At 67.9% G+C, this 23,474-nt stretch overlaps 1 protein-coding gene across 2 annotated transcripts; it reads right to left on the minus strand.

Moving 5' to 3' along the window:
* Positions 1-953: 953 nt before the first annotated feature.
* On the minus strand, positions 954-23,269 carry PFKL (phosphofructokinase, liver type). Of its 2 annotated transcripts, XM_082729195.1 has the most exons (23): positions 22,368-22,846; positions 21,970-22,160; positions 19,167-19,240; positions 16,430-16,507; positions 14,426-14,615; positions 13,676-13,841; positions 13,134-13,178; positions 12,766-12,874; positions 11,518-11,613; positions 10,618-10,710; positions 9,220-9,345; positions 8,409-8,473; positions 7,880-7,943; positions 6,608-6,754; positions 5,904-5,974; positions 5,341-5,428; positions 4,463-4,615; positions 3,053-3,217; positions 2,736-2,797; positions 2,364-2,475; positions 1,776-1,875; positions 1,577-1,682; positions 954-1,368 (listed from the first exon to the last, which is right to left on the minus strand). In XM_082729195.1, the coding sequence occupies exons 3-23, from the start codon at positions 19,236-19,238 to the stop codon at positions 1,221-1,223; spliced, it is 2,256 nt and encodes a 751-aa protein (XP_082585321.1). In that variant the 5' UTR covers positions 19,239-19,240; positions 21,970-22,160; positions 22,368-22,846; the 3' UTR covers positions 954-1,220. The 2 variants fall into 2 exon arrangements, with proteins under 2 accessions (XP_082585321.1, XP_082585322.1); XM_082729196.1 differs by lacking the exons at positions 21,970-22,160; positions 22,368-22,846 and adding an exon at positions 22,855-23,269.
* Positions 23,270-23,474: the final 205 nt, after the last annotated feature.

The raw sequence follows: 23,474 nt of genomic DNA on the forward strand, positions 1-23,474 counted from the left end.
GCCACAGAGGTGCACACACGCACTCATGCAGGGGCATACTCAAGTTTCTGGGACCCAGGAACTGGTCCCTGGTCTCTCGAGGGTCAGACACTTGGGACCCTTCCTTGGGGAACTGTCCCCTCCTCGGCCTGCCCCGGAGCGCCCCGCTCATTGGAGGCGGAGTAGACCTGAAGGCTTTTAGGCTCAGGGCCCCCCCCCCAGTGAGGAGGGCATGGTCCCCCGGCCTGGCCCCCACCAAGCCTGCTGCTCCCGGAGTGACCAAGGCATCCTGCCAAAGTCTTGGGAACATGAAGACAGCTGGAGGGACAGAGGGCCCCAGTCTGGTCCCTAGGCTCAACCAGGAGACCCCCCGCCGCCAGGAGCCCCCGATGTGGCCTGTGACCCCCTAAGGCCAAGGGATCCCCCACAAAACCTCATGGGTACCAGCACCCCGTCCCCGAGACTCTGCAGGTGCTGAGGGCAGGAGTGCGACCAGGAGCAGCCCGGCCCTGTGTCCCCGCGACCGCGGTGAACAGAAGTGGTTGTGCAGCAAGCTCAGGAGGGACAGGGGTGCTCCCGAGAGCCAGTGTTGGGGTTCAGCTCAGCCCCCTGGGGACCTGGTGCCGGCACACTGGACAGCAAGGCTCCGTGCTGTTCCCTGAGCTCGTGGTGGATGGGCCCTCGGCTCCCCGTGACATTTCTGACAGCCTCCCCTGTCCCCCAGGCCCCAGGGTCTCCCTGTGGGGCTCTCCCAGATCAGCCGCTCGCCCCAGGACCTCGGGCTGTTTCTGAGACCCCATTCTAGGCAGTGGGGGCGACTGTCCCAGGTCAGACTCAGGGCCCGGACCCAGGCTCAGAAACCCTTCCCGGACTGGGGGAGGCCAGGCCTGTGCGCACAGGCTGGGGACTCCCACCAGACGCCCACCCTCCCGGAAGGTTTCACAGGGCCCGCTCCCCAGAGACCGGCCGCACTCCACAGTCAGGGGGATTTTATTTCTAGAAAAAGTGGCAAACTCTGCGCTGCATGGTGCCCAGCGCACACAGCTGGCCCAGCGAGGCCCACGGGGAGCGGTGACCCCGCACGGGTGCCCCCACGCCCCCCTAGACCAGAAGGTGGGCATCCAGGGGCCTCAGTGCTGTCAGAGAGCCTGGCGGACAGCAGGGGCACAGCCAGGGCCAAGAAGGCCGAAGCCCCCGGCCGCCCGCCGCCCGCAGGCTCCCGGGAGGGAGGACCGGCGGCCTCAGAAGCCCTTGTCGATGCTGAGGCTGCGGCGGGTGACGTGCTCCAGCTCCCCGGACACGTAGTCGGCCATGCTGATGCGGTAGTGGGCCAGCATCTTCAGCATCAGCCGCAGGTTCAGCCACCACTGCTCCCGGGGCATGCGGTGCCTGCGGGGGGGCGGGGGGGGGCTCAGGGGCCACAGCAGGACGGCAGCCCCCACGGGACCCGGCCCCAGAGCACGGCCGCCCCCATCCCTCCCGCATCTGCTCTCGGGACAGGCCGGCTGGGCGAGGGGGGCACAGGGGTCGTCCCGGGGACGGGGACGGGGCCACCTGCGGGGTCAGGGCCGCCCCCCGCTCTCTGTGAGGCTCTCACTCAAAGTCCGTGTCCTTCTTGAGCTCGGTGACGGGGCTGAAGGCCACCGCCTTCTTCCGCAGGCCGATGACGCAGGCCGAGTCCGGGGCGTTGGCAAACACCCGCCCTGGGGACACAGGCTCTGGTTGGTGGCCCTGAACCCTGGGTCCTGGCAGAGGGCAAGGTCGGGCCAGGGCCGCCACCCCGTCCCGCCACGCACCATTGCGGTAGACGGCCCGCAGCTTCTCCGACATCCAGAGCATGGCCTTCACCCCAAGCTTGGTCCCATAGTTCCGGTCAAAGGGGGTCGGGGCCCCGCCCTGGAAACGCAGCGGGGACGAGACAGGTGGGCACTGCCAGCAGCCCGGCCCCACCGTGATGCCAGGGGAGCCCCACCACGCCGCACCCCATTTCTCATCCACTCCCTCGGTCTCCACCCCGAATCCGGCCCGAGAACCACCTCCAGGGGCTGGTGGGCTCCCCCAGCTGGGCGGCCTTTGGGGGCCCACCCCTGGCGAGTGCGTAGCCCCCCGGAGAGGGGGGCCCCCACGTGGGCTGGGAGCCCACAGCTCGGGCTGCTGGCAGGCCCCCCGGAGGGAGGGGACCGGGCCGGCCCCTTCTCAGCACTAAGGACTCGGGGGATGGGCGCCTCGCCCCCCTCACTGCACCGAAGGATCCGGGCACGCGCGGGAAGCGGCCGGTGGCTTGCGACCAGGGCACCGCGTGAGGCCGTGAACAAGGAAGGGCCCGCACCCTGCCATGCCCCCTAGGAGGAGGCAGAGCCCGGAGCCACGCCCCCGGCCCGTACCTGCTGCAGGTGGCCCAGGACGTTGGTCCTACAGTCAAACACGCCCTTGCCCTCCGAGGAGTACAGGTTGTACAGAAACTCAGTGGTGTAGTGTTCATGGCACTTCTCGTTTCTGGAAGGAGGGGCCCGGCCCCAGTTACGCGGGAGGCGGCCGGGGTCTGGTCCCAGACACTGAGCCCCTGCCGGGCCACAGACCAGTTCTGGGAGAGGGCACGGCGCCCCCGGCGAGGCCCGTCCGGCCCAGCTCTGCCCAGCGGCCCCTCCGCAGCCCCGTCGCGAAGCCCACCGTGGCTCGGGCAGACCCCTCCCGCGAAGCCCACCGTGGCTCGGGCAGACCCCTCCCGCCCGGACCCCCGCCCGCGGCAGCCTCACCGCAGCACGAGGCCCCGCTGGATGTCGGTCTTCATCTTCTCCGTCATGTGCTCCACGTTGGCCTGAGCAGACGGGGGACGTGAAGGGTGAGCAGGGAGTCGGCCGCCGTGTGGCCGGGGACCGTCCTGGAGCTTGTGTGACTGGGGCCGTGGGGAGGCCTGCAGCTGCTGGCAGGGCCCCAGGGACAGGGCTGGGCCAGGAGGCCACGGCGGCCACAGAGTAGACACAGGGTGAGGGGGGGCTGCGTGGGTCTGCGGAACCCCACCCAGCCCCACTGCGGGGTCCGCTGCGGGAGATGGGCTGGGGGCTCAGCTCACTTTCAAGTCTTGAATGTTGAAAGGGTCCTCGAAGACGTAGGCAGCGTCGGCTCCCACCGCGATGCCGGTCACCGTGGCCAGGTAGCCGCAGTAGCCTCCCATGGTCTCCACGATGAACACGCGGCGCTTGGTTCCCGAGGCCGACTGCTTGATGCGGTCACAGCTCTGGAGGACGGGGGTGGTCAGGGTCTTCCCCGGGGCCCCAGGGCGCTCCCCAGAGTGCACTGTGGAGGGGCGGAAGCCAGGATGGCCCCGTGCCCCGCCGTGCCCGGGGGTCACAGCCGTCCCATATATTCTCCACAGGGCTGTCTGAAGCAGGGTCCTCAGCCAGGGCCACTGTGCCCGCAGGGAGACAGGAGAGTCAGCAGCACCTGCTGGGTGCAGGCCGGGGTGCGGCTAAAAGGCTCTGACTTTGGGCCTGGGAAACACCCGGCCTTCCCTTGCTTAGCGGTCAGCGGAACCATGGGGTCACAGGAACAGGGGACCCGCACCCCAACCACCACAAGGTTGTGGGAACAGGGGACCAAGTGACACGATGCCCACATTCTGTAGGTGCCAACAACGATGTGACATAGGATAATTCTTACCCAAAAGTTTCAGAGTTTGAAAAGGAAATTGTAACATTAAAAATCTGAGAAAAGAAACCAGCAGGTGAACCACGAGCTTCAACCCCAAGTAAGAAACAACCAGCAAAGTGGAGGAAAATGCTCTCATGTTTGCCAAAGAATCGATAGCCTACATATGTAAAGAGCATTTACAAATAAAAAACTCAGCAAGAGAAAAATGGGCAAAAAACAGGAAAAGGTAATTTTTCCATCAAATCTTCCAACGGGTAATAAACAGAGAAAAAAGTTCCTCTTCACCCGCAATCAAGCTCTAAATTAAACAGAACGCCATTCTTGCCGCCATCGAGGCAAAGAAAACAGGACCGTGTCTGGCGCTGGCAAGGAGCCGCGGGCAGCCCACGGCGGAGAGATGGCAGGGTGTGAGGTGAAGATCGTGGGGTCCCTGGGTCAGCGGACCCTGTAGACTCGTTTGTTCTCTCTTCTCCTGACTGTAGTATCACACAGGAGCCACTCGGCTCAGCCCAAGACGCCCCCACATACAGGTGCTGACCCCAGCGGGCTCATGGAGGGTCATGAATGGGGTGAGAGTCCCAGGGAGGCCCCCACGGAGCTCCAGGCAGGCACACACCCTCCCACATCCCAACCAGGGGCCTGGACTCTCCCACACCCACGTGTGGCTGTTCACGGGACAGGACCACGGCCCTCTCCACACGGGCATTAGCCCCACCCACAGACCTGCGGGCCACCCACGAGGCCTTCCTTCCTGCCGCCCCTCCCTCCCAGGGCCACGCCGTGTCCTCCTGTGTCCCACCCACGCGGGGGATGGGGGGAGGCAGCGTCCTACCTCCATGGCAGCGTTGACCGCGGTGTCGGAGCCCAAGCTGAAGTCGGTGCCAGGAACGTTGTTGCTGATGGTGGCGGGGACCACGCACATGACAATGCACAGCTCCTCGTAGCGCCCGCGGGCCTCCACCAGCTGCAGCACGCCCTCGTAGGCCTGGGGGTGCACGGGCGGGCGCCAGGGGCTCAGGGATGCCCATGAGGCTAGGCTGCGGCCGCAAGGGGCAGGTGGGCTCCCAGGCCGGGCGTCCCTGGCCCTCCCACCCAGCTGACCCACCATGTGCCTGGGATGGGGGCACGGGACCCACCTGCTCCCACCCCCAGGGCCGCGACCAGGCGCACCCCACCCAGCCAGCTGTGCGGCCGTCAGCCGGGGAAGCTGGACTCCAAGGACAGGAAGAAGGTACCCGCCCTGCTGTGGCCCCATCCACCTGGTGCCGGTGGCAGGGGACTGGGGCCGCTCCGGGAAAGGGCAAGACAGGCGTCGTTTACAGGGAGCCGAGCACCGGGTCCCCCCAGCGGGCAGCTGAGATGCTCAGAACCCCGCCCGGGAGCTGCACAAGGGACCCCAGCTCACAGGCGGGGCAAGGCCAGAGCAGGGAGGGGGAACGGGCGAGGGGGCCATGGGGCTCGGCACCCCAGGCCGCCCGCCGACCAGGAGCTGCTGCGCCTCCCCTGCCGCTCGCCTCCGTCCCCCGCCCGCGCCCCCCAACCAGCACCCGGTGCCCGCGTCAATCTGCACATCGTGAAGCCGACACTGAACCCCGTGCCCGTGGCCCCGTGCGTGCGGCTGGCCCGTGGACTTCCCCGCACGCGGGGCTTCCGGCAGGGACGACCCTCCGGCGTCCCCGCCCCGAGCTGGTGCCCCGCCGCGGCCCTCACCTCGAAGCCGCCGATGACCAGCAGGGCGTGGATGTTGTGGGCGCGGATGTTCTCCACGATCTTCTCCAGGTAGCTCTTGGGCAGCGTCCTGCGGCGCACGAAAACCGACGAACATGGCACCACACGCGGCTACGAGGACCCGCCAACGCGGCAGCCGACCGCGGGCGACCGCGGGCGACATGCTGTGTCCCCACTTGGAGGTGGAAGAGGCTCGGCACCGGGGACGTGCGGGGCCCACAGTGGGACAAAGAGGCCCGAGCCCCTGCTGGGGGGGAGGGGCGGCCCTCGTCTCCCGCCCCCCGGAGCCCACTTCCTGCCCGACGGGATGTCCTCCACGGGCGCAGGGCCCCCCGGGCAGCTCTCCCTGCACAGGTGACCTCGGTCAGCTCTCAGCCACGAAGGGGCAGGCAGGAGGTCCACCAGCCAGAAGTCGGGACTCAGTTCCCGGCCACGGGGCAAGCGTCCCCTTGCAGCCACCTCCCCCGACCGAGCCTGCTGTCTGCGTTTCCTCCCCCAGCTGCCCACGGTGGCCAGGGAGCCCGGGCCCTCAGCCAGCAGCTCACCTCTTGGTCCCCAGCATGGAGCCGCCCCGGCCCAGCCAGCCGGCCACGTCGTGCCAACTCACTTCTTGCACCTGCGGGGAAGCAAAGGAGGTGCACCCTCAGGGGACAGGCCGGGCACCCTTCTCCTCAGGCGACGGGCCCATGCTCAGTGCGAGCCCATCCACGCGGGACCAGCGGGCTGTGCTGGGCACTGAGTAGGGCACTGCAGGCCAGACGTGGTCTGGGGCCCCACCGGGGGAGCTAACCCTCTCCCGAGGACCAGACGTGGTCTGGGGCCCCACTGGGGGAGCTAACCCTCTCCCGAGGACCAGACGCGGTCTGGGGCCCCACCGGGGGAGCTAACCGTCTCCCGAGGACCAGACGCGGTCTGGGGCCCCACCGCGGGAGCTAACCCTCTCCCGAGGACCAGACGCGGTCTGGGGCCCCACCGCGGGAGCTAACCCTCTCCCGAGGACCAGACGCGGTCTGGGGCCCCACCGCGGGAGCTAACCGTCTCCCGAGGACTAGACGCGGTCTGGGGCCCCACCGCGGGAGCTAACCCTCTCCCGAGGACCTTCCCCGCTGCCTTCTTCAGGGACCCGACCGGGGCCATCACCCTGACTTTGTGCCTTGTTCGAAAGGCACAGTCCTTGTTCGCTGTGAGCAAGCTGGGGGCGGTCACACGACTCACACACATGCCACGGCGCCCGCACGGCCACACCTACCTGACCCTTGGCCAGTCCCTCAAAGCCATCGTGCACGACGTACACCGTGTGGCCCTGGGAGATACCGGACCGCACGGCCGAGCGCACCGCCGCGTTCATGCCGGCCGCCGGGGCGCCCACGTTCAGGATGGCCAGAGAGAAGTTGGTCTTCGAGAAGGAGAGGGGACAGGAAGGTGAGCACAGGGCTGGGGAGGAACTGGCGGAGCCAGACAGAGATCAGCAAGAGCGCGTCTCCCGGCACCGGGCCCGGGTCTCGCAAGCCTCAGGGCCAGACCCAGCGTGGTGAGGGGCCCCGCCGGACCGCAGCTACCGGCCTCCGTGGGACTGTGGGGGCTCCCAGCCAAGCGCGGCGGTGGGGGACAGCGGTGCAGGCGCCAGCCGGCATCAGAGCCTATCTAGAAGCTTCCAGCCATCACCCCCCACTCTGGGCTCAGGGCAGCCGGTGCCCCATGCGCAGGGCGAGCAGCACAGACGCACAGCAAAGGCGGCCACGGATGTCACGGAAGTTTTCCAGGAGCCACGTTAAAAGTGCAAAGAAGCAGGTGACACTAGCTTTAGGAGCACGGTTGGCTTAACCTGACGAACCAATGTCACCTCAACCAACTCCCAGCGGCCAGCTTCCTGACCGTGTGCCCGGAGTCTGGCACATGCCAGGCACACACAGCCCACCCCGCCGGGCACCGCGTCCCTAGTGCTCCATGGCCACATGTGGCCGGCCAGCGGCTCTCCAGGCAGCGTGGCTCTCGTGGGTCCTGGGAACACAGCCCTGCCGCCCAGACTCGGTCCCCCTGCAGCGGCTCCTGCAGCGGTCCCCCTGCAGGCGGGGAGACCACTCGGCTGGCGCGCAGGTGCGGCCGATCCCTCCCTGACCAGCCCCGGGACGAATGGGGGCCGGGATCCCGTGGTCTAGGACGGTCTCCACGGGACCCCTTCCTCGTCCCCGGGGCATCAGAACATGTTTTGGAGAAAGCCCACGCCATGAGGCTATTAGCTATTTTAGAACGTAAGTGCTAGATCCCTTCTGTCCTGACTTAAACCCCCGGACCTGACTTAAGTTCCTTCAGCTGTTGGCTAAGCAAGCGGCCGAGGTCACCTCCGGCCCAGACACCGGCTGTCTGGGACCTGCTGGTCAAGCCTCTCGGCTCACAGCTCAGAACCCAGACAGGCGTGGGCACACGGGCCCCCAGGGTGGACCCCAACCCACAGGCAGAGCCGGGGCAGACCCCAGCAGCGGGCCAGGCTCGCGGAAGCGGCGGCGGTGAGTGACCTCACCTTCTCTTTGGAGAGTTTCTGGTGCGCAAGCAGCTTGTAAATGTTCCAGTTGTTCTCAAAGCTCCTGCAAAGGAAGCCAGTCTGCGCCGTGCAGCCCGCAGCCCTCGACCTCACCCCTCAGCCAAGCAAGCGCCCTGCATCCATCCGGGCGGGGTGGGCGGCTCGGAGCCAGCAGGAGGCGCGGCCAGGGAAGTCAGAGCTAAAGGTCCAGTTCCCCCAGCCCCTCCAGGCCTGCCCCCACCACCTCCTTCTATGGACAGACCCCACCCAGGCCGCCCTCTCTCCTCTGCCCTGCAGGCAGCTCCCGTCCACCCCACGGCCTGTCTGCTTCCCAGTCGCAGAGACCGCTGAGCCCCCGTTCCTGCTGTTCCACTCCACAATGCTTGGCCACACGCTCAGCAGGAAGAGTCTCGGGAGAGACGCGCAGCTTCACCTCTGCAGGCACAGCCATGTGCGAGCCATGCAGGGGTGCGCGGTGGGCCCGGCGACCAGACAGCCACTCCGGCTCCAGGCCCCGCGAGGCCCTCACCTGCCGCGGAGCTGGATGGCCTCATCGAACCTCTTCTCGTCCATGGCCTTTTGCACCTCCTTTGTCTTAACGGGGACGAGAAGCACAGGCTGGAGGAGGCTGGCGCACACGCACACGCACACGCACACGCACACACACACGTGCACACACACACGTGCACACGCACGGTGCCCACCCCACTCGGTGGCCTGTCCTGCACCTGCCGGGCCACGGTCACTGTCAAGGCCGCAGTCGGGAGAGCCGGCTGAGACCGGGTGGCCCCCAGGTCTTCCCCGTCCCTCAGCTCCCTGGGGCCCCGCCAGGCCCCCGGGACTCTCCTGCCACCTGCAGACCAGGGCCAGCGTCCCCACTCCCTCTGCCCCCCCGAGCCTCGCCAAGTGTCCCCCCAACGTCTGCAGAGTTCACACAGTGGCTCTGGCCACCCACTGCCCCCACTGCCAGCCTACCCCACTGCCCCCACTGCCCAGCCCAGGTCAGGCCAGGGGCGAAGCTCCAGGAGACTCGCGACCCCCCACCCCCGCTCTGCAGCTCCCATTCCTCTCTCGGGCTCGTCCCACCTCGGGACATGCTCCCCCCCCCTCTCCGACCCGAGGACTGCGGCCAGGACAGGAGGGGGCCTCAGGTAACAGCAGCAGCAGGACCCCGAGGGCGACGGGGTGGGGAGGGGCCTGGGCCTGGGCCCGCTGGGTGGGGGCCCCTCAGAGGCCCCGGGGAGGACCAGGGGGGCTGTGGGCAAGGGGGCCGGCAGCGCAGAGCAGGGCATCTCCCTGGGCCTCCCCGCCTGGCCCGCCCCGGGCAGACCAGTACTTACCACCTGCACACACTCCATGAGGGGCAGCCGCACGGACTGGTTCCCCGACAGGCTGACCACGCAGGCCTGCGTGTCCGGCGTGGCCTCCAGCAGCGCCATGACGGCCTCCATGCCCATCTTGCTGCTCTGAGCGGGGACAGGGCGGGCGGCTCTCAAGCAGGGGCACCACCCCCCCAACAAGCCATGTGCACATGACCCTTCTCGGCTCTGGGCCCACACCATGCACCCCAGGTCTCTGCGCCCTCAGCCTCAGGGCCCTGCCCCCGACACACACACACACACACACACACACACACACACACACACATGGTCGAAGCTTCTAGAACAGGTGGTACCGGAACTGACCTCACGCAACCACCACACACAAGAACCCCTCCTGGGGCTCGGACAGCCCTACGAGGAAGGCTCGGCCCCCCGACAGGCACAGCCTGACGGAAGCTGGGGCAGCTCACTAGGGGGAATCGGGGTCCCTGAGCTTGGGCTCTTCGCCGACGGTGCCGCCCACTGTGTGCAGAGGTGGCCCTGGGGGCAGGGGCTCAGGAGCAGCACAAAATGCTGCTGCTCGACCAGCCCCCAGACTGACCCAGGCGTCTCACGTCTGCCACCGGCCCCTCCACACCGGCAGCCCCATCCGTTCTCTTGCGGGGTGGACGGGAGACCCGGAGCCGTCCCCATCTCTGCCCCCAGGCTCGGTGGACGGGCAGCCCTGCCGTCCGGAAACCCTCAGGGGACTCTCCTGACCTCACCCCTGTAGTCTCACGTGGTCGGGGGGCGGGGGCAGAAAGCGCCCAGCCGGGTGGGTCAGTGTCCCCGCTGCTCCGTGTGGGAATGACTGGGGGGGTGGTGGCAGGGAGACACCACACCGGGGCCTCCCGGGGAAGGCAGGTGCAGCTCGCCGCGGGCCCCAGGCCCAGGGTGACCAGCCTCCATAGGTGGGCACTTTACCATCCATGGGGCCTTTCTGGGCCCCTGACCCTGTCCCCATTTGGTGGCACAGGATTCCCACTTGGCAGAAAACCGGGGAACCCAGCAGGGATCAGGACAGCGACAGCGTTCAGGCCGTAGTCCAGGCCTCTGCACCCCCAGGGCCTCCCCCAGACCCTCGGAGCTATGGTGCCGGCCTTAGACCACCCGACATCAGACCCTAGCAGGGCTGAGCCGTGCGCCTTGCCCCTGTGCACCCCCTCCCTTCCTAGAGACCTGCCAAGGGCCACCGTGGGGGGGCTGGCACCAAGGTTGTTGAGGTATGGGGTGGGGATGGGACCCCAGGCCCACATTGCTCGCCACAGAGAGAAACAGAGGGGCCACGCCTCGGTCCCTGAGACCAGCAGCGGCAAGGACCTGCCCACCACACTCGCCCACCGCGCACACCCAGGGCCAGAGCCCAGCCCCACCTACCAGGATGCGGTCGAACGCCGAAGGGGTCCCTCCCCTCTGCACGTGGCCCAGCACAGTCACACGCGTGTCAAAGCCCAGCCTCTGGACCACCAGCTGCTCATCGGGAGAGAGGAGGGGGTCCTCGGGGTCAGTGCCCGCCCCACAGGCCCCCAGCCCCGGTCCGAGCCGCTCCCCATCCTCAGGGATGTCGGGGTGTCCGTGCCCCCGGGGTCCCCGCAGCGCCAGCTCCGTTCCCACAGTGTGAGTTTGTGTGTACAGCCGCCGTGTGACCGTCGGCGTTTCCCTTGTGGGTGTGCGTGGCCGTGTCCCCGCAGCCTGTGGCCATGGTCTAGCCCCTCGGGTCAGGATCCCCCAGGCCTAATGGCTCTGGGCCCTGAGCGCAGACTGGACGGCCCATGAAAGGGAGCACAGAGGCTCCTGGGGCCTGTGCCCACTCAGGAGGCCGGGGACCAGGGCCCTGGGGCGGAGTGTAGCGGGTGGCTGGAGGTCATACGGAAGCCCCTCCCCCCTCCAGACAGTTTTTTGGCTGTTGAGTCCTGCACTCGGTGGGGGTCACGGTCACCAAAGGGCCAGCAGGGGCAAGGGCCCGGTCACGGGGATGTTGCTGGGGGCCAGGACTTGGCCTCCGGGATGGGGGTGGACCTGCCCTGCAGGGAACACGTTCTGATTGGAGACAAGAAGCTGGGGGGGTGCTCCCAGCAGATGTGGGGCCCCTTGGCCTCGGGGGCCAGCCGACTCAGGGAGCCCCGGCGTGCCCGCCCCACATCTGGCTATCGTTGGGAACGAGGAAGCACCCTCTGTCCGCGGGCCCCAGCTAGAGCCCTTGAGGACTGGAGATAAGGGGGCCACCCCCACCGAGGCCTCACCCAGCCCACGTCACCCAACCCCCCCAAAACTCACGTCCTTCACGTAGCGGGAGGAGATGGGCTTCCCGTGGCGGTCGATGGCGCCCTCGGCGATGATGATGATGTTGAGTCGGGACCCCCGGCTCCGCGTCTGCAGCAGAGAGGCCCCGGGGCCCGGCCGTCACCCACAGACGCCGGCCCCCGACCCGCAGCAACCCACGCCGTCCCTGGGGTCCACGCTTCGGGGCCCGCAGTCCACACCAGCCGGGGTGGGGGGCCTCCTGGGGGTGGGGAAAGGCTGGGGAGCGGGGGGTTGGGGACAGCAGGGGAGGGGGGCGCCCTCAGAGCTGGGAGCAAAGGCCCGGCCCCGCATTCGCAGTGAGGGAGCCGAGGCCAAGGTCAGCCAGGGACCATGCTACTGAGCCCCACTCCGCAGGGTCAAGGCCACGGGCCCCACTGAAGGAAAGGACTCCACACACCGACAGAACATGGGCCTTTGGCCAGGCCCTGCCCTGGGCCTCACTGGGACTGGGCAGAGATGCAGCACAGCGGCGGGCAGCGTGGGCAGTGGGCGGGATGGACGCCGCGCCCATCCGTGGGGAAGGGACACGGAGCGCCGCCCCAGGCCCACCCGTCTCTCCGAGGGCGCCGGAACTGAAGACAGGGCCACGCCCCCGGGCAGCCTCCGTGCTCACTCTGGGGCACAGCCCCAGCCTGACTGTGAACTTCACGGCTCTACTTCAGGGGTCCCCCCGCCTCAAGTCCCGACCACAACCCCTTGATCTGAAGGCGCCCTCCCCACCTTGGGGCCCTCCTGGGCACCACTGAGCCCCGGGCTGGCTGAGGGGCCAACCTAGGTTGGACACCTTGGGCGTCCGCAGGGCAAGGGTCTACCCGCTCCGCATCGGCACCCCGACTCCATCCCGAGGGGCCCAGATACTCCCAAATACTCCGCTTGTTCCCCGGACCAGGCCTCAGCCCCCAGCCGCCTCTCCGCCCTCTCCTGCCCCGACAGCCTGCTTGGGGCCTCACCGCTGGGGTCACTGCCCGTGTCCCATCCACCCGTCTTCAGAAGGCCACCTCCCCTGGCCCAGGCTCAGTGGCCACGGCCCCCAGGAAGCCAGCACGACCGTGACCCACTCCCTCCCCATGTCAGCACTGACCCCAAAAAGCAGAGCCTGGTGCAGTGTCCCAAGCTTTATCCTCCTCTGCCTTCTCTACCCGGGGACGCGCCCTGGGGACACCGGTCCTGTGCTGACACAGGGCTTGTGGAGGGACCCTCCGGGACAGGACAGCCGCTCACCTCACCCAGCCGCTCACACATCAAGTACTCCCAGCCGTCCTCGGGCGGAGCCTCCGGGATGAACAGCCAGTCGGCCCCCGAGGCCAGGGCGGACACCAGGGCCAGGTACCTAGGAGAGCAGAGGGTTGGGCGCTGCCGGGGGTGGCCGGGTGTAGCCCAGCACCACGGTCCAAACCCCGGGGCCCAGGGAGGTACAGCTCGGAGCCTCATCCAGCCCCCAGACCGGGACTCATCACACCTTGAACTCTCACCCCTCGGGCAGGAAGCCAGCACCTGCTACGCGCCTCACCCCGACTCCTGCTCCCCGGCAGCCCGTCCCCCGCGAACCGCGGCAGCCCATCCCCCGCGAACCGCGGCAGCCCCCTTACCCGCAGTGCCGTCCCATCACCTCCAGCACAAAGGTCCTCTGGTGGCTGTGGACACAGAACAGGGTGGAAGGCGTCCGTACGCGCCACAGTGAGCTGCGTGCACGGCCCGGCCCCACAGAAACGGCCGCGGGGCACGGGAGCAGGGCCACGCTGCCCACGGCCAAGCTGCCCACTGCCCCAGCCCTCCCCTAGAAATGCCCCAGCAACCCAGCAGACTCAGAAGCAGCCCAAGGACAGATGGCCCCTCCCACACACAAAGCGGCTGGGTCTCTTCCTAAAGGCCACCCATGCCTGAGTTCGCCCACCTCTGGGCTGGTTTCCACAGATCTGTCCTCACTGCGCTGGGCCCCTCACCTTCCCTGGGCTTGACCGTCCCTGGCCAGGAGTCTGCACGCCCCCGAGGGGTGCACCCCACCCCAGGGTCGCCAGGCAGCCTCACAGAAACTGCATGCAAAGCTGGGGTCCCTGCAGACCCCGCAGAACTGCAGCCTCAGCCCCGGAGCCGCCTGCCCCGAGGGGAGGGGGTGCGCGGCCTCGCTCACCTCTGGGCCGTGGTGGTGATGGCGTCGATGACCTCCATGATGCGGTGCAGGGCCGAGTCTGTGCCGATGGTCATGTCGGTGCCGCAGAAGTCATTGTCGATGGAGCCCACCAGCCCCGCGATGCTCAGGTGTGAGTACGTCTGCGCCGTGCTCTCCGAGATCTTGCCTGGGCAAGCGGCCAGCATGAGGCCCCGGCCCCGGGGCACCCACACCCAGCCCCCCAGCCGCAGGGCCCCCCATCCCGCGCAGGTCCCCCGCCTAGTCCCCGGGTCCTGCAGCAGGGGTGTGGCGGTGAACGGCAGAGGCTGGGCCTGAGAGGCCTCCCGGGGAGGCTAGGAGACGGCATCCCTGCTCCCAGAAGGGCTGAACACGACCCCACGAAGTCAACATCGGACCGGCAATCTTGGGGCTCCACATCCTCAAGCTGACAAGGTCCGGAACCCACGTCCGGGCATCAGTTATGGACAGGCCGTGTACACACAGCCCAGGGTGTCACCGGGAAACAGCTGTCCATGCCCAGAAGCACAGGCGCTGCCTGCAGATCCCCAGCGCCGCGTCCCCAGAGGCCTTGGGCTCACACACGGACGTCCTCACTAGTGGCCAGGAGGCCTGCAATGCCCTGACCTTGGGCTGCGCCGGGCCCACCGCTCTCCGCCAGCGGCGAGACACCTCCCGCAGATTCACGGCCTCATGGCCTCGCCCCGCCTGTTCCCACAACCCCGGCCGCTCCGTGCCGGGCCCCAGACCCACCTGCGGCCACCAGCTCCTCCAGCAGGCTGCCCCACTCGTTGCGGAAGATGTTGGCGCCCGTGAGGCTGCCGTCGCCGCCGATGACGCACAGGTTGGTGATGCCGCGCTGCACCAGGTTGTAAGCCGCCGCCCGCCGGCCCTCCCGAGTGGTGAAGGCCTTGCAGCGCGCACTGCCGATGATGGTGCCGCCCTGCACAGATGACACAGCCCTTGGGGTGCGCGGGGACACCGGGGGACCCCAGGACAGGCAGCGAGGGGTTGCTGGATCTCGCAGAACCAGGAGAGACGGACGAGTCCAAGGGCTTCTCTGGAAGCCAGGGCAGAGGCCCCACCTCCCAGGGTCCTCCCCGCTCTCACGACCCGGAGAAGCAAGCTACATGCCAGGCTCCGCACATTCAAGGTGGTGGGGAGGGAAGGCTCCGAAATCTGACACGCGCACATGCATACACAGACGCACACAGAGACACAGATGTGCACACACAACCACACACACACGTGCACAGACACGCAGAGATGTAGGTGTGTACAAACACGTGCACACGCAGAGACGCAGACACACAGACGCGCATGCACACGCACCGCAGCCACAAACACAAGGAGCTCCATCAGCTGCAAAAGCATGTCTTCATCAGAGCAACCCCGGCCGGCTTGGGTCAGGGGACCCCCGGGATGTGGCTCAGGGCACGCACCTGCGAGCCCACTGTGTTCCGGCCAGATCCGGACAGCAGGGTGCCCCGTGTCCTACCACGGGCTTGTGAGACCCACCAGGCCGGCCTGGGCCCCAGACTTACAGGGGCTGGCGGAGCAGCACTGCCCTGGAGGCAAAGACCAAATCCTTCCTCTGCCCCCTGGGTGCCTCCAGTGGAGATGGGGATGGCAAAGCGCCTCCCAGCGGCCCCTGCAAATGCTCAGCTTTCCTCCCAGGAGCCCCTCGGGCGCCCTCTGCCCCTCTGTCCCTCCTGTCCCTCCTTCTCTGTCCTGCCCCTCTGTCCCCTCCTCCCTCGATCGCCCTGCCCCCCGCCTCTGTGCTCTGGGCTCCCCCTCCCCCTGCCTTATCTTCGACGCTGCTCCACAGCCCAGCTTAGTGCTCGGCCTAAAGCCCCGTCCCCAGGGCCACTCGCTCAGAACAGAGGCCATGGGCGTCCTCACACACAGGGTTAGGGCAGAATAAATGGCCCGATCGGGGTCTAAGGCCTACAGGACGCCCTCCCTAGACCCCTGGGGTGGAGGTCAAGGTCTACGACCAAGCCACAGCCCCAGCCCAGGACACGGCCGGGCTGGCAGAGGGGCGGTGTCTGGTGAAGCCCCAGAAGGAGGCTCATCCACGTCCCCACGGACTGACCACAACAAGGACGACAAAGTGGCCCCCACGGCACCTGGGGGAGCGAGCTCCATCGGAACGCCCGCCCTGGGCAGGAGGGGTGGGCCGTGCTCGGCACCAGGGTCTGGCTCCTGGCCCCCCACCGCCCTTGCTGACCGCCTGGTGGCTCACGGCGATGACCGGCCACCTGCCACCTGAGCACACAGGCATCTGCCACTGGCGGGACAAACAGGTGACGAGTGCCCACACAACCTGGCTCTGGGGGCGGACGAGGTCCCAAGACCACCTCTGCTCAGGACCCCCGGCCCAAGCGGGGTGCTCTGTCCGTGTCATTGTAGACACCGGCTTGCCCGCTGCCTCGGTGCCCAGGAAGCCTGGCATGATGAGCCAGGGGAGGAGCCGGAGCTGGAGGGTGGCAGAGGCCCTCGGGGGCCGTGGCACACCTTTCCCAGCGGGGCCTGTCCTCCCTCCCCACCCTTCGCTGAAGACCCAGAGCGATCTCGGAGCAGGGACCTTCCAGAGCCATCCTGTCCCCAGCACCCTGGAGCAGCTGCTGGCCAGGTCAGCCTGGAGCCCGCCCGCTGCGGGACGGTGTTCGTGTGCGTTTCTGCACGTGTGCACGTGTGGGTGTGCACAGAGCACACACCCTTGGGCACGACGGGGCCGCCCCGCGCAAGCCTTACCAGCTGAATGATGTTGGAGACGCTGAGCCAGTTGGCCTGCTTGATGTTCTCGCCGCCTTCCACGAGGCCCTCATAGCCCTGGAACCGGGAGACAGGCATGAGCCCAGCGCGCACAGCACCGCCGGCAGGGAGCAGGGCCCGGAACATCCTCCCCAGACCCCATCTGACTGGAAGGTCCTGGCCGCCGAGGCTCCCCAAGCCCAGGGCCCCCCACTGGCCCTTCCAGAAGACCTTCTGCAGGGTTGGCGAGCCTATTTCCTATAGAACGGACACACGACAGAGGTGGCCGGCTTGAGGAGCTCCGGGGCCACGCACGCCGAGTCACCGAGACCAGAAATGTAACTGGCCCAGCACCCAGCGTCCCTCTGCCCAGGAGCCTCCCACCGAGGACACTGCTGTCCTGCCTCCTAGGACTACCGACAGGCCGCACGAAAGACAGCCCGAGGGTCTGCTCCTTGTGTCTGGCTCAGCCCGAGGTCTGAGAGGCCCACAAGCCACGTGCAGGGGTGTGTGGCCGCTGCTGTGCCCTGGTCAGCCCACAGTCCCATGGGCTTGTGATCTGTCCACGACGGGGGCCATGCGGGCGGTCTCCAGCTCGAGGTTTAAAAATGCTGCTGCTAGGGACACACACAGGTCGTAGCTGTGTCCGAGTGATGCTCCGCGGTCGCTGCACCGCCCTGTGCGCTCACGGCCACCGCCCCGCCAAGCGGCGAAGAGGCCGGGGGTTGGGCACTTGCCCCCGCAGCGCTGGGCCATGCCAGGCTCCATTCCGATGGTGTGGCAGTGCCTGCGGTGGCTGTACTGGGATTCCCCGGGACGTCAGCTACCTGGACGGCCTCTGGGAGGAGGTGGGTTCCAGCTTCTTGCCCATTTCCCCGCCACACGGCCCAGCCCTCCCGAACTGCAGGGTTTTTTCACAGGGTCTGGACACAGGTCATGTGCGTTTATGAACAGTGGAAAGACACGGCACCACCACGCTGAGAGCAGCAGGGCCGCCTCCTCCCTGCAGCCCTCGGGCCCCACCAGGGACACAGGGAATGAGCCACTGTCCTGCCTGGGGCGGGAGCCCAGTTTGGCTCTGCGTATCTGCTCCACACTCTGCCTCCTCCCCTCGGGGTTCACCCTTGCTGTCCATCGCCTGGGCTTGCAGGGGCCTCCCACTCCTGGCGCTGGGGTGGGGTCAGGAGCCCACCGCCAAGAACCAGAACTGGACAAGGGCTCTCAGGGCCACAAGGGGACCTGAGGGACCACCAGGCTGCTTTCTTCCACTTAGGTTAGGTCAGGACGCGCCCCCTTCCCCCTCCCTCCCCTCCCCCCATCTCCCTCAGGAATTTTCTGCCACTAGGACAGAAGCCAGCCCCTCCCCCCCAACCCAGGTACCAAAAAAAGCAAGAAAACGACCTGAAAACCCACAGCTAGCACTGCCCGGGGCCGGCAGCCGCAAACAGGCAGCTCTCCGCCCGCGGAAGCCCAGAACTGGGCGCAGAGCCCAAGCTCGGTGCCGGCCCCTGCCCCACTGTGCACCCTGCGTCCCCGGAGACACGGCTGTGGCTGGGCCGCTCAGCTGGAGTCAGTCTAGCCTTGGAAACTTCTAGAATGTCTCTGCATACCCTCTACCCACTGTGTCACCTGCCCCCTGCCCCCAACCCTCCACCCTCTCCAGCCCTCACGCAGGCCCAGCCCTGCGCAGCTCCCTGTGTCACCTCTGAGCCCCGAGGTCCGGTGTTGGCTCCTGGGCCAATTCCGACCTTCCGGGTTTCGGGACTGTGACACGTGCCATCACTCACCATGTTGCAAGAGCTTATGTGCCCAAACATCCCCGCTTAGCCGAAGAAACAGAGGTCACACTCACGGAAGGGAAGACGCACCGGTCCCATGTATACAGGCTCGGGGAGCCCGGGAAGGACCCAGCCCTCCCTGTCCATGGAAACTGCCAGTCCCTGGAGACTCTTCCCTGTCCCCTAGAAGGTTCTAGACCATTACCGGTGTGGGCCCCCCACCGCCCAGCTCCTGAGACTCTGCCTGCCTGGTCTGCCGAGGGAGGCCTGCCCACCTGCTCGCTGGCTCTCGTACCCAGACACCCCCAGACATCCGCACCAGCAGCCCAAAGGCAGGGGAGGGAGGCCAGGAAACTCATTACAGTTGATGTAAAAAGTGAAAACAAAGTAACACAACAGCCAAAAACCACAAGGCAGCATTCCGTGTGCGAGCCGGTGCCCCGGGTGGCCGTGGGCACCCGCAGGCGGGAGGGTGAGCCTCAAACCGAGACAGGGATGGGGGTGGGGTGGGGGCAAGGCGAAGGGGCAGCGCTCAGCCGGAACACGACAGAGCGAGAGCGCCGGCGCGCTCCTCTGTCACTCCGGGGACTCGGGACACCGTCTGCCCCGTGCGTGCTGAAGGGGGCAGGAGGGCCGGGGTCCGAGGACGGGGCTGGAAAGACGAGTGGGGATGAGGTCCCGGGCCTCCGAGGGCCACAGCCTCCCCCCAGCCTCCCCCCATCCTGCACCTCAAGGGCCACGGCCCTCCCCACAAGCACCCAGGGTGGGCCCGACACCTGCACCCCAGAGCCGGGGCCCAGCCCCTCCCCATCCATCATGTCGTGACCGGCCTCCATGGCCCCATCCCTGCTCTGAACCGTGAGCCATGGTCAGGGGCCCATCTTCCCCCCGACACGCTGGCCCCGGCGCACAGCTGGCCCAGACCCTCATGGGGGTCCGAGAGCCACCCCACGCCTTACCTCGTAGATGAGGAAGACTTTGGCTCCCACGTAAATGCCCATGCGCGTCACAGCTCTGACAGCCGCGTTCATACCTGCGAGAGGTCGGGGCAACACCCGTCAGCGGAGGCACACACAGGTCGGGACCCCCCTGCGTCTCGGGGGGCACCGAGCTGGGAGTTCGAGGTCCCACCGCGGGGGGGCTGGCCAGGTGCAGGTGAACCACCGGTGGGCTCTGAGCTCCCGAGCATCAGAAAGAAGGGGCCCCTGGGGTTAAAGCAGGAAAACCCAAGCCAGGGACCAGGTGAGTGTGAATGTCCTGGACCCTTCATGGCCGCATCCACTCCCACACAGGCCACTCGGCAGCCCCCCACTCCCACCCCTGAGCCCCTGCCCTCTGGTCCCCCTGAGCTGGGGTAGGCAGGCAGGGCCTCTTGCTCCGGCATCCTGCAGGAGCACGTGGCTTCCAGGGTCCCTCACCGCATGTGCGCTCCACCTGGGGCCCCGACGTGAGGACTCTAGGCCCCTGCCCTGGTTACACAAGTCTCTCAGGTCTGCAGCCTAGAAGGCAGGGCCCGGGGGGACAGGGCAGGTCACAGGGCTGCGTGGAGCACCTGAGCGGGAGCCCAGCACACAGCCCCGCCCACGTGCAGGCTCCCGGCACGGGGTCCCCGGAGAGCAGACGGGACGCTGCCCACTATCCCCGTTCTACAGAGGAGAAGCCCGAGTCCCAGAGGGAGGGCAGGGGGCCTGCGGGAGCCCCTCGGATAAGGCAGTGGCAGCCCGACCCCTCCTCGTCCCCACCCAGCAGCCAAGAGTCCTACAGCTGAGGTCCAATGCCAGGGGTTCCAGGGGCAGGGGCACCCAAGACATCGCGGGGGACAGAGCACACAGGCCACCCGGGACCTGAGCTGGCCACACTCGCCACTTGCGCTCTTGACTTTAGCAAGAGAATCTTATTTCTACAGGAATCATCGTGTCTCACGATCCCCCGAGGGGGAGAAGCAGAGAATGACCCCGAGGCAGGAGCCCAGCTCCCAGCCGGGGGTGGGGGTGGCAAGGGAGAGGAGACGGCAGGAAACCCCCCTGCCCCACCGCAGCCCCCAGACCTACACCAGCCCAGGCTTTCCACTCTCTCCCAACTCAGGGCGAGGTCCTTTTGGGCCCACGGTGAGCTCAAGGTCCAAGCCCCAGCTCTGGCCCGGGAGGTGAGGACAGAGGGCACGGGGGGGGGGGGGGGGGGTGTGCTGTGGGGTGGGAGGGCAGGGGCCAGGGACCGATGCCCACCGTGGGACTGGAGGTCTCTCTGGTGGCCTCCAGCTGTGTGTGCCACTGGGCAGGCCACCCCTGAAGTCATGATCATCTCCCGAGCCTGCGGTGCGCTTGTCTGGGGCCCTGGAGAGTGGCGGCTCCGAGCTCCTGCTCCCAGTACAGACTGCGTTACGGGCCGGTGTGATTTTCAGAGCAGGACTGAACGGCATCGGGCCAGCTGCTGGGGCACGCGGCCGAGGCCTGACTTCCCTTGTTCACAACCTCACTGTAAGCTGCTTCTTAAAAGAGCCTTTTGACTTCCCTTTAATCTGCTTTTCTTTCTCAAAATAAACCCTAGGCGGCAGCCACAGGCCCCAGGCCCCGGGCGGGGTCAGGAGAGCAAGAGCGAGCCCAAGAAAGCCGAGAAAGCCGCAGCTGCCAGACCCCCCCAGGACCCACGACCCGACCCTCGCTGCAGTGGGTGCAGAGACAGCACCCACACCTCTGCCTGAAGTCCGCGTCCTCACGCGATCTTTCCTCCTCGGCCCCAGAAAACGAATGTGTGAGAAAGTGGCGGTCACACGGTGACACTGGGCTCAGGGAACAACTTTAATTGTGGGCTGAGAAGCGCGCGGTGGGAGGCAGCGGGGTGGGCGAGAGCTAAGTCCCGCCTGCGGGGACCTGGGGGAGAAGTGGGGGGCAGGTCCCACTCTTTCTTAGTCTTCTTGTTACTTGGGCACCAAGTCCTCCCCTGCCACCTTCCCTCCACCAGCCAAGGATGCTCTCGCCCCTTCCCGTTTCCAGAAGGCGAAACCATGGCCCCAAGGGACCCACTTGGGTCAAGTCAGCACGCAGGTCACGGCCCAACCATGACGGGGCCTGGCCCTCCCTGCACGAGGAGGTGCTTTTCCCCACACTCCAACACCGGCAGAATGTAGCATCCGGGAAGTGCACCCCAAAGTCCCCACTCCCCGTAGTGCTGTCAGCCCGGCACCTACACAGGCACGTGTCCCCAGGTCCCTGTGAGCTCGGCCTTTGGGACCCCTAAACCGAGAACCCACCATCTGGGCCAGATCGTGGGGGCGGAGCTGGCAAGAGGGCGAGCCAGCCCAGGGCCTGCACCCACGGACTGGGTTCAGGAATTACACTCCACAAGGCTCCACTGCTGTCCCCCAGGACACCAGCTAGGCCCTGCAGCTTCCCTCCAAGGCCACCGCTGCCCTGGCTCCGCATCAGACAGCTCCCCCCCCATACACAGGCTCTGCTCTCACGTGGCCCACCTGTCCGGGCTGGCAGCGCCCTTCCTCCCCGACCCTCCACCCACCGCCAGCCGTGCCACGCCCAGAGGGCTGGGGGCAAATTGCAAGATGGCCCCTGTGCAGGGCAGCACCGGACAGCGGCTAACTCCACCCTTCTGGGCTCCTGAAGGCCTCCTCCTCCCACCTCTTCCCTGCTTCCCGAGGAGGAATGGGGAGCCGGGGGCCTCAGAGAGAAGCAGAGGGATGTGTCTGCGCTTCCTGATCTGGAAGGAGGCAGGCCCCTCCATCCCTGCAGGGGTCTCCCTTCCGGTTACCTGAGGTCACCCCGGGGTGCAGGGTGCAGGGGTCAGGGTGTGCAGTGGGGCTGTGCGGGCTGAGCAAGTCAGGTGCCGCAGCGGCCCCCCAGGCCAGAGGCACTGGAGAGCAGCACTCGGGACCAGGATAAGCCCCTGCGTGGGGAACCCCCCCACCCGACGGAGCAGGCCACCCGGACCGCTGGCTTCGCCTGTACAAAGGGAGTGAGCACGTCTGAGCACGGAAAATTCCCCAAACCCCACCCAGCGCACCTCCCCGATCCAGCGAGGCCCCAGACAGAAGGGCTGTTCTGGGTGCGCCTGCCAGCCCCAGCCCCCCCAGCCGGGGTGGAGGAGGAGAGGGAAGGGGTGCAGCGTCGGAGGGTCGGGGAAGCACGGCCCGGGTAGCGGGTGCGAACCAGGAAGAGCGGGGCTCCCGGGCCTGCGGGTGGGGCACCTGCCCAGTCCCGGGCACCTCCGCGCATCGTGAGCTCCAGGAAACCGGGTCCTGGCACGTGCGGCCCGGCAAGAGGGGCGGGGGGCGGCCGGCCGGCCGGGGGGTGGGGCGAGGGCGCCGGAGTGACGCTGCCACCCGCGCGTCCCGGGCCACCGCGGCCGCGCAGACACACCCCCGGCGGCCGGGGGCGGGGCGCGGAGGTCGTGGCGGGCGGCACGTCCGCCGGCTGCTCGAGCGCGCCGGCCGGGAGCCGGGAGGGCGCCGGCGCCGACAGGGGGACCCGCACGGGGCCAGGATGAGCGGCACCGGGGGCGCAGGCTGGAGCGCAGGCCGCCGCGCGCCCCCCGGATCGCGGCCGAGGGGGGCGGGGGCGCCTGGAGGGGCCGAGGGACAGGCAGACCCCCCCGCAGTGTCCCCCCGCCCGGCCAAGCGCCCGCGCCCCCGCCCACCTTGCGCATCTCCGCCGCTGGTCAGCACGCCGATGGCCTTGCCGGCCCCGGACATTCGCAGCTTCTCCAGGTCCACGGTGGCCATGGCGGCGCCGAGACGGGCCGCGCTCGCTCCTGCCGGGGCCGCGCACTGTCGCCGGGCCCGCCCCGCGCCGCTGTCCCCGCCCCGCGCCACGTGTGAGGTCACCGGCCGGGGGCGCGGGCAGGGGCGGAGAGGGCGGCCGCGAGGCGGTTCCGGGCCCCGCCTGGACGACACCGGGCGGCACCGCCACCGCGAGGGGTTCTGCGACCTCGGAGCGACCCGGCCGCGTTGTTTCAATTTAGAAACGCGGCGGCGGACGCACAGGCGGCGCGGCGAGGCCGGGGGCCAACCCCACCTGCCGCCAAGCTTTCCGAGCGCGTTACAGACCGTCCGTCCCCTGCCAGGTCCTGCGAAGTATTTGCAGGTCTAGGCCCGGTCTGCGTTAACTTTGCTTTTCAAGAAGTTGGTGGCAGGCGCCCAAGTTCCCCTCCGTCCTGTTCAGGCAGCCAGGAAGGGCCTTCAGGCTTCAGCGGGGGCCGCGGAGAGCCGCGGTGCTCAGTTACGGTGCCGGGAGCAAGCGCCAAGCCAGGCTTCACGC

This window comes from Mustela nivalis (genome assembly GCF_964662115.1).
Source record: "Mustela nivalis genome assembly, chromosome: 1".
NCBI classification, from domain to species: domain Eukaryota; kingdom Metazoa; phylum Chordata; class Mammalia; order Carnivora; family Mustelidae; genus Mustela; species Mustela nivalis.